The 9,670-nt window shown below is 40.0% G+C and overlaps 1 protein-coding gene across 2 annotated transcripts in view; it reads left to right on the forward strand.

Moving 5' to 3' along the window:
- The window catches only part of metap1 (methionyl aminopeptidase 1), a 15,484-nt gene extending 6,614 nt beyond the window's left edge, over positions 1 to 8,870 (forward strand). For both annotated transcript variants that reach the window (XM_046063211.1, XM_046063212.1), the window contains exons 5-12: positions 2,618 to 2,709; positions 2,794 to 2,877; positions 3,130 to 3,268; positions 3,900 to 4,031; positions 5,046 to 5,189; positions 5,283 to 5,348; positions 6,602 to 6,764; positions 8,732 to 8,870. In XM_046063211.1, the coding sequence (XP_045919167.1) occupies positions 2,618 to 2,709; positions 2,794 to 2,877; positions 3,130 to 3,268; positions 3,900 to 4,031; positions 5,046 to 5,189; positions 5,283 to 5,348; positions 6,602 to 6,764; positions 8,732 to 8,747 (836 nt within the window). In that variant the 3' untranslated portion in view covers positions 8,748 to 8,870. The remainder of the gene's footprint in view (positions 1 to 2,617; positions 2,710 to 2,793; positions 2,878 to 3,129; positions 3,269 to 3,899; positions 4,032 to 5,045; positions 5,190 to 5,282; positions 5,349 to 6,601; positions 6,765 to 8,731) is intronic.
- The last annotated feature ends 800 nt before the right edge of the window (positions 8,871 to 9,670 follow it).

A 9,670-nucleotide genomic window follows, 5' to 3' on the forward strand; every position in this document is an offset into this window, starting at 1 on the left:
AAAAAAAAAAAAAAAAAAAAAGAATTAAGTACAGTATGCATGTACATTATAATTGTATGCAATTCCTCAGATCCTTTTTGTATTTTGCCTCATCATTCAGTTGTATGCAGGCACTGTTCTAATGGCGTTTCTTTCACAGAAAGAAAGCTGATATTGTAAACCTTTAAACTGGAATGGATATTGCTCGGTTTAACAGCCCAATAATCTCTCACTATGATCTCTCATCACCATTTTAGATTCATTGCCGCAGTAGGTTGGGTTCTTTTGTGTTAATTATCAGTCACCTATAATTGTAACCTGGCTTATGTATGTCTTATTTCCCTGGGCAAGCCATTCACTGTGCAGCCATGACAACATTTATATCCTTGTGATCTGACTGCACAGATCCATACTCGGGTAGTCATGGTTACAGTCTCCTTTCCTTCTCAGGGACTGAGGCACAATTGTTACAGGCTGATGTGTTGCTTTTTCTGTTACTGAGCTGAAGTCAAATCCACAAACGTTTTGTTTTCCAATTACACTTAAAAAGGTGAATAATAGCACTGATCAACAGAAAGTGGACCTTATCATTCTGAAGACATGTTAATGTTCACACTGTCATTCTCTCATACTTTGCTTCTTTTCTGAGCAGCTGTATCGAAGCGTAAGTAAGTCTAATTGATTGTTGCGCTCACACTGTAGGCTCCGCAGGTCAATAGGGGGGCTGTATTTGACTCGTACACACACCTGTCTAAAGTCCGTGTTGCTAGGCAACTGTTCATGTTCATCCAGCAGTCGTCTTGTTGAGTCAGTACATTATAAATCAACAAATTGTTGACAGCTCCAGTGCTTTGACCAACATGTACTGAAATACTGTCCTAATGTGCTTTTCAGTCCATAACGGTAACAGTCCTGCTCTGTTCCTCTTGAGTCCACAGTGTGAGTATCATTAGTCTGCCTCTGCTCTGGTGCTGATGCTGTAGCTTATTCTCACCAGGAGCAGCTAGTTACCCATAGTACCATAGCACCATAGACTTTTACTTTTTATAGATATTTGGGATTTAAGTTAAGTGTTTTCTATATATGTAAGTAATGTATGCAAAGTATAATAATAATAAAAACAGAGGTTAACACAAGTGAGAACAAACTAGGCTATAACGGACCACAGAGTTCACGGTTCGGTATGTTCCTCAGTCTTACAGTCTGTACTCTTTTGGTACAACGGGGAAAACAAAAACATTTGGAAAACAATTTTTGGCATTTATTTTGAAAAATGCGAGCACTCAACAGTGTCTCATTGGCCAAAATTGTTTTAACAGTTAAGGCACTCAAATACTGACATAGGCAGTAAGACAAATAAATCATTAACACAAATGTCAGTAATGCTCCATCGTAAGACTGACCTGTTGATAATTCCCAAACAACTGCAGCTTGCACTTGTTTATACAGGGCAGCACTGACTGTCTAAAATGCATACCTGGCCACACGTAGCGGGGATTTGGCACGGTCTGAATCTTCAGCACGAAGCTGCCTGAACGCTACGGGGAGGACTCGTTTTTGTCTAATTCCACATTCATCAAAGACATGTTTGAAGTGTTTCCACAGGCGGCACACCTGACTTCAGTTGAACAATGTCGGCGTACAGTTTGAGACAAATCCTTGTCCATTTTTGCTCTAACTAACCGGGAAACCATAATGCTCCCAGCCAGAGGGTCTAAATGTCACGTGAGGATCCTCCAGCTCTGGTCTCTCATTTGTGTTTGCCATTCACAGGCAGCAGCCCTACAGGAGCTTGACTAAGCTGGCTAACCAGGCTAAGCCGACTAGCACGCTTCAGCTGATAGACAACACAATCTTTTTCTGTTTAAAAAAAAAAAAAGTACTTTGCAGTCTGTATGGATCGAATTTATGCAGATTAGATGGATAACAAAATAAGTTTGTGAAATTGTTTTCAAATATATTCACTTGTTGAAAATCAATAACTTGTTCAAATTTAACAAAGTAAAGATTTTAAATCACAAGTACAACTGAACGATATCAAAAAAAAAAAAACACACACTGAATAATGTATGATTATTTAAAATGTTGCTTAGCTCAACTCAGTCTTAGACTCTAGACATGGCTTATTGTGTGAGTGTGAGCTTGGCTTATGTTACGGAGAGTGGGTTTTGGCTGCATTTGTTCTGGATGTTTGTGTTGATTCATCAGTTAAACTAAAGTTACTCTCATCAGTTGTACTCATGGTCTAGAGTTGATTAAATTGTGCACAGTCTTGAAGCTGCCAGGAGCCAGACACCGCAAAAGGTTCAAAGTTAATAAGTGGCTTGATATAATCCATCCACATGGTGTTCTCTTAATAGAAAATTCATTGGTTAAAAACCAGTTACTATGTAACTACAAAGTTACAGTAATGCCTTTTGCCTCCTCAATACCAGGTGACTTATTGTCAGCTGTCACTTAGGGTGTAAAACTAAAATCGATTAGGACTATGTAAATCCAGCAGGGTTGATGCTGCATCTAAAAATCGATTGATGTATGACAGCTGCCTTGAAAGGTCCTATTTGAGTCGGCTCATCAGCTTTGCTGAGTATTGACGTGTGAATGATGCCAGTTGTCTGTCCTTGTTTCCTTCACACAGGCATTTCTGAGTCTGAGCAGTTTCTAAAGGGGACGTCACAGATCAAGATCCTTTCTCCTGAGGACATTGAAGGCATGAGAGTAGTATGCAAGGTAACAGAAATGAGTGGCATTGCCTTGGTTTGTTTCCCGTTTAACACCTTTTGGGTTTTGACATGTACAGTGTGTAATTTGCAGCTGGCTAGAGAAGTCCTGGACATTGCAGCCATGATGGTGAAACCTGGCGTTACAACAGAAGAAATCGACCATGCTGTCCATCTGGTACACACACACACACACACAGGCTGGGATGTTGTGTCCTCTTACCCAAACACACAATATGATTCTATGTTGTGTCCTATACAAATGCAATGCTTCACATGGGTCTTATAGTTTCTCATCCCTATATACATGGTCATTCCTGTTTTTACAGACCTCACCAACTGCATTAAGCTGTAATACAGCTCCATGAGGGGACAGGGGTCCCTCACTTGTTGCTTCCCAGCTATAACCAACGTGCTTTTGTCTGTTCAGGCTTGTATAGCAAGGAACTGCTACCCCTCTCCTCTCAACTACTACAATTTCCCCAAATCCTGCTGCACGTCTGTCAATGAAGTCATTTGTCATGGCATCCCAGACAGAAGACAACTACAAGAAGGCGATATCCTCAACGGTATGTTCATTGCACTACTCTGACATTTTTGTGTTTATTAGAAATACCTCTTTCTTTTTCATCTCACTATTGTCACTTACTTATATTTTCAATGTCAAACCAAGTCCTAGGAATAGTTAAGCTAAGTTTGGATGTAGGAAAATGGCAGGGGTGGGGGTTCCTCCCCATGACAAATGGTTGTACCAGCATCCCGAAATTTCGCCAGCGGGAGTTTGGCCAATTTTAGCCTCTTTATGAATATTTCTGCTAAAGCGATGTCTTCCATCCGCCACTCCCCTCAGAGCGTCTGATGGAATACTCGCCAGCAACACATCTCTCGCTGCGTGGTCCGACAAGACGAATTGTATCATTAACCTTTACCGGTGGGGATTTGCTTGTCACATTGTCGGCTCTATATTATTCCTTAAGTGGTAAAAGTCCCAGTTTGCCCACTAGCAAATCCAATTTCATCAATACATTTTAAAAAGGGGACATTTTTGTTTGGCCTTGCAAATGGAATTGATTGAAATTCAAATTGGCCCAGTACACACCATTATGTTTCATTATTAACGCTTTGTGGTAAACATAATCAAATGTAGTTGGTCACTTAACACAGCGGCTCTGACATATTCATCATGTCACTCTCACGCAGTGGACATCACAGTTTACCACAACGGTTTCCACGGTGACCTGAATGAAACCTTCTATATCGGAGAGGTGGATGAAGAAGCAAAGAAACTGGTTCAGACCACATATGAATGCCTTATGCAATCCATCGACTCTGGTAGGAATTCCAGCTTGATTTTTCTCTTCTTTTGCTGATGTTGTGTGTGCATACAGAACACTACCACCAGAGAGTCACCCCACCTTCACTGCACTTTGTTTAGACTCCCCCCCCCCCCCCCCCCCCCCCCCCCCCCCCCCCCCCCCAAAATATTGTTGGACAAGGGGTACAACAGATGTCGGTCTCAGCATATGTGTCAGCCCATTAGTAAGAAGAAAAATTGCAGTACAGAAAAGCCAAAGATGCATTCATAGTTTGTCCACCAGGGAGCACTGATTAAATGTTCATTCTTGACCTTGGGAACGGTATTCATCTGTTTGACTTGTTTCCAAGGTCAAGAAAGAACTTTCGATCTCAACACATAAGCTAACATGGATGAAAAGTTCTTAAAGTGCTCAGAATAAAGAAAAAAAACCATTTCCATGTAGACTGAGCAGCTCCATCTGCTGAGGAAGACTGTGTGATATGATTGCAGTCTCCAGAGCAGCTCCCTTAAAGTGAGTTGGGTTTTTTAGTAATTTGAGAGCAAGTTTATGGCCCAGTTTAAGAGATCCATAGAAATAGATTAAGTTTGAACAGTTAATCAAAATTGTGTTGAAATTGTAAAATGGCCGCCTGCTATTTTCTAATCGCAGGAGGGGCAGTGTTTGTTAAAGCTGTTCTGTGTGCCAAAAGAACATTTTAATTAAATATTGTCATGCTGCAGAGATGTCCTGGCCTAAACATCATATTGAAGAGACTTAAGAAAACATCTTTTGTTTGGTACAATCACATCATAATCACTTCAATGTTTTTCAGTGGAAATGAGAATATTGATGTAAAAATGATCATCGCCTCTAATATTGCAATATCAGTCAAAATAATTGCTAATGTTTTTTAAAAATAGCTTAGCCCTACAATACATCATGAGATGCATCGGCCTCAGAATTCCAGTAAACGGTTCGTTTTCCCAGGCCTATAAACCTCATGCTCACTTCTTTGCTGTATTGTTTTTTTGGGGGGGTGTTTCTTCAGTGAAGCCTGGCATCCGCTATAGAGAATTAGGTAACATCATCCAGAAGCACGCTCAGGCTAACGGCTTCTCTGTGGTGCGGAGCTACTGTGGCCACGGCATCCACAGACTTTTCCACACTGCTCCCAACGTGCCACATTATGCCAGTGAGTAGTCGCAAACCTGCTGTCAAAAGAAACTGTTGAATTTCATACATGTTTACAACCTCGGGATGATTTCCATATTCATTCATTTCCTAGAAAACAAAGCAGTTGGAGTTATGAAGCCTGGCCACGTGTTCACCATTGAGCCCATGATATGTGAAGGTGAGTGTGAACAACAAATGCCTTAATTATACAATTTGCAAAGTTAAATATCGCAGTGAAGAGACAGTAAACAACAAAATAGAGGGTAAAATACGAGATCAGATTAAAACATCCATGTCCTGTGAAAACCATCTATCTCCAAAATGTCAACTTTTCATAAGCTCAGAAAACTCTTTTGTCACAATGTATTTGTCGGATAATGGATAGAGGTTTTAAATAGTTTAATTGGTTTTAGAAGTAGGAGAATTTTGCCAGCCTTTAAAAGAACACTTGAATTTTCAGTTTATCTGACTGTATTAGGAGATGCATGGATTTCTGGGGTGTTGATGGTGGATAAGACACTCCTTTGATGGGGACGACCTGGGTTCAATTCCCCCTGTGACATGTTCCAATGTGTCTCTGAGCAAGATACTTAACCCATAATATCTCCAGAGGCGTGCGACCTCAGACATATGGCAATATACAGTGAACAAAATTATAAATGCAACACTTTTGTTTTTGCCCCTATTCATCATAAGCTGAACTCAAAGATCTAAGACTTTGTCTATGTACACAAAAGGCCTATTTCTCTCAAATATTGTTCACAAATCTGTCAATCTGTGTTTGTGAGCACTTTTCCTTTGCCAAGATAATCCTTCCACCTCACAGGTGTGGCATATCAAGATGCTGTTCAGACAGCTTGGGTATTGCACACATGTGCCTTAGGCTGGCCACAATAAAAGGCCATTAAAAGTATATTATTGGCGAAGTCGCTTTGGATCAAGCGGGAAGCTGGTCAGAGACCTGAGGCGAACGCGGAGTCAAACTCAAGGCTTCCAAATGGCAGTCCACAAACCAACGGGTGACGTCACAATGACTATGTCCACTTCTTATATACAGTCTATGCTTTGGATAAAAGCATCAGCTAAATGAGGCTTAATTATTATTCTTAGGACTGCAATAAATATATAACTGTCTTAAAGGAAGTTCTTTAATATAGCCTAAGTTCTTCAGTTGTGGTACCAAAAACATGGTCACTTTTACACTCAAAGCTGGACTTGAGAGTGAGTATTTGAGGCTGTTAACTGTCTCACAAGTGGTTAAATGATGCAGCAGACCCAGTCCTTCTTTAAAACAGGTCATTAGAATCTTAAACACCACTTTATACAGGCATCAAGTGAGTCCGTGCCAGACTCGACGTGTTTGTTTCTACAGTTCTGTTGAATTGATGGCGTGTCAACCAAAGCTGCTTTTGTGTTTGTGTAATGTCTCAGGTGGCTGGCAAGATGAGACATGGCCCGACGGCTGGACGGCGGTGACCAGAGACGGGAAGCGCTCGGCTCAGTTTGAACACACCCTGCTAGTAACAGAGACCGGCTGCGAGATCCTCACCCGCCGCCCGGAGGACAACGGTCGCGCTCATTTCCTGAGCCAAGTGTAGGCTGGACCTGAACGCACCAAGGACTGGACTTTCCAGACACATACACCCACCCACCTCTGGGTCATACACACACACACACACACGTGCACACACGTACACACATATCACAAACACGAGGCACCACTCCTAGAGCTAAGTTCAACTGTGGCTCTCATTGTTATTTGAATTAAATATTGGTTCCTCAAATTAAATGGAAGTACTTGAATGTGTCTTATATCAAATGTGGATCTCTTTATTAGTGAAAACCTGATCATTTGAAGGAAATATGAAAGTATTTATTAGGCTTTGGTTTTGCTTAGTGGCTGGGCTTGACATCAGGCCTGCTTTGACTTCTGTGTCATGTCATGCAGGGTTTTGGCTGGCTGGCTAGTTGTTGTCTGTGGTGTGTGGAGCTCAGGGCAAATCCAACCAGTTCCCCATGCTTCTCTTCTTTTCTCTCAGCCTCTGCTAAACTTAATCAGACTTCATATGAATTTCCCAGAGATTGGACTGAAAATGATCAGCTATAGTAGAGACAAAGAAGGGAGTACCAGGAAACTGGATCAACAAGTGTCACAACCTCAAGAACTAGCAACTCAAAACTTATTATAGCTAAGCTAAAAAAACTTGACAACAAAAATCATCCTCCGGCAGCCATATTGGATAACTTTAGGCCTTATGAAACAGGAGCAAAGTAGCATACTAACGGTAGACGTATTTAAAGCAGATGGAGGAAATACACTTAGTTGCTTTCTTGCCCAGAGGTAAATGAGAAGATCAATGCCAATCTCACATCTGACCCTTCAGTATGTAGCTACAACCAGGAGATTGTTAGCTTAGCATAAAGACTGCTAGCTGGGGAAAACGGCTAGCCTGCCTCTATGCAAAGTTGCCTACAAAAGCTCCACAGTTATCATTGTATGTCTTGTTTATTGATTCTGTAGAAGTGAAGTGTAAATTTTTGCCATTTTTACACTTGGTAAGGATTAAACAAATGAGTTATAACATGTTAATTATTGAGCTTTAGAGGAGCTGGTGGATTTTGTTACCTTCAGACAGAGCCGGGCTAGCTGTATCCCCGTTTCCAGTCTTTATTCTAAGCTAGGCTGAGCTAAACTAACTGTCTTCTGGCTGTAGTTTCATATGCACAGAGAATTGTAGAGCTGCAACTCTTAGCTGATTAATCGATTTAGCTGTCAACTATTACAGTAATCACCAACTATTTCAATAACTGATTAATCACTTTTGAGTCCTTTTTTAAAGAAAAGATGTCCTGAAATGTGAACATTTTCTACTTTCTTTGCTCCTCTATAACAGTAAACTGAATATATTTGGGTTGTGGACAAAAGAAGACATTTGATGACGTCGCCTTGGATAACAACTAAACAATTGATCAAAATAATTGCCGATTAATCGATAATGAAAATAATTGTTATTTATGGCCTGGAAATTTGTATTAATCTCTTCATCTAACTCTTAGCAAGAAAGCAAAATTAACATATTTCCCAAAATGTTGATCTCATTTCTGTGACAGTTTCGAAAAAGGTGATCAACGCTCATTTGATTTATTGTGTCATGCCAGCCTGTTGGTCAGCTAACCACAGTACCAGGTCACTTATCACTGTCTTATGTAACTGTTGACTTGTCCAGTAGAAGCACTCTAACTCAATTGTTATCCTGAATGTGGCTATTATTAGTGCACAGTCAGTTTTTCAGTAGAGGACGTCAGCCGTGGTTGCTAGGAGAATTGTGACGCAACCACAGAGCATAGTACATAGATATCCAAAAATGGGAATAACTCCCATTGAGCACAGAGTTGTCGTTCAAGTGCTGAACTTGTTAATCCTGCTCTGAGGAATACTTAGTGTCTCATGTTTCCGATAACCCTGGTGTAGCAAATTGAGCCTTAATGTGTGAATCTAGGAAATAAAACTTGCCGAATATCTCAAGGAAGGTTAACAGATGTTTCCCCTTATCTCAACAGTCATCGTTTACCTTGATGTCGGGATTTTCCTGGTGTGAGCAGCATTCATTATTTCTACATTTTCAGAGGACTCATGTGATCTCAGTTTCTCTGCCATCTTTGTATTTCTTCTAATGGAGTAATAAATTACTCTTCTGTAGCTCTGTGTGGGTGAGTTTGTCTTTGAACAGGTAATCTAAATCCCAAACGTGGTTTAATTCACCAGCCTTTTTTCCTTTTTATTTTTTTTTTTTTTATTTTTTTTTTTACTGGATGTGATTATTGTGGTACCTAATGCCTTTTTAAAGTCAGTGGACTACATAATAGTTTAAAGTGCGTTTGAGACTTGATTTTTGACACTGAGTTTTCTTCAAGTTACACTAGTGTGACTATATCAGTTAACATTTACCTTCATAAAGTTACAATGAAGGTTCTCTGCTTCTATAAAGACACTATAGGTCTACAAACATGACTTCAACAGTACAAACAGCTGTTGTTCAGCAGAATTCAGTTATTCAGTAAACTCTGTAAAAATGAGCCGAGCTAACATGCTAAATTCTTGACTTTAAATACTGTCCTTGAAAGAAAGCGGAAAACAGTAACTCGCACACGCTCGGTCCTCGCAATAGAGACGCTGGTAGTTATCTGAGAATAATTAAACTAATGCAGTAAAGTGCAATCAATCATTACTTTGTGTGAATGCGGGATTTACTGTAGATTACTTCAAAGTCAGATTCATCTGTATTTTCATTTCTGCAGCATATTCAGTAAATAAAATGTTTTCAGACTTCTTGACTAATGCATAAATTGCTTTTTTTTTTTTTTTTTTTTTTTTTTTTTTTTTCTTGTTGCGGTTTGTTTAATCATGAGGAAATGATCGTAGCATGCGTAGAGATTTAGTCACTGACTGCATAATTTAATATGATAATTTTAAATGCAATAATGGTTGTGAACAACATA

The sequence above is a fragment of the Micropterus dolomieu genome, linkage group LG11 (assembly GCF_021292245.1).
Source record: "Micropterus dolomieu isolate WLL.071019.BEF.003 ecotype Adirondacks linkage group LG11, ASM2129224v1, whole genome shotgun sequence".
Lineage (NCBI taxonomy): Eukaryota > Metazoa > Chordata > Actinopteri > Centrarchiformes > Centrarchidae > Micropterus > Micropterus dolomieu.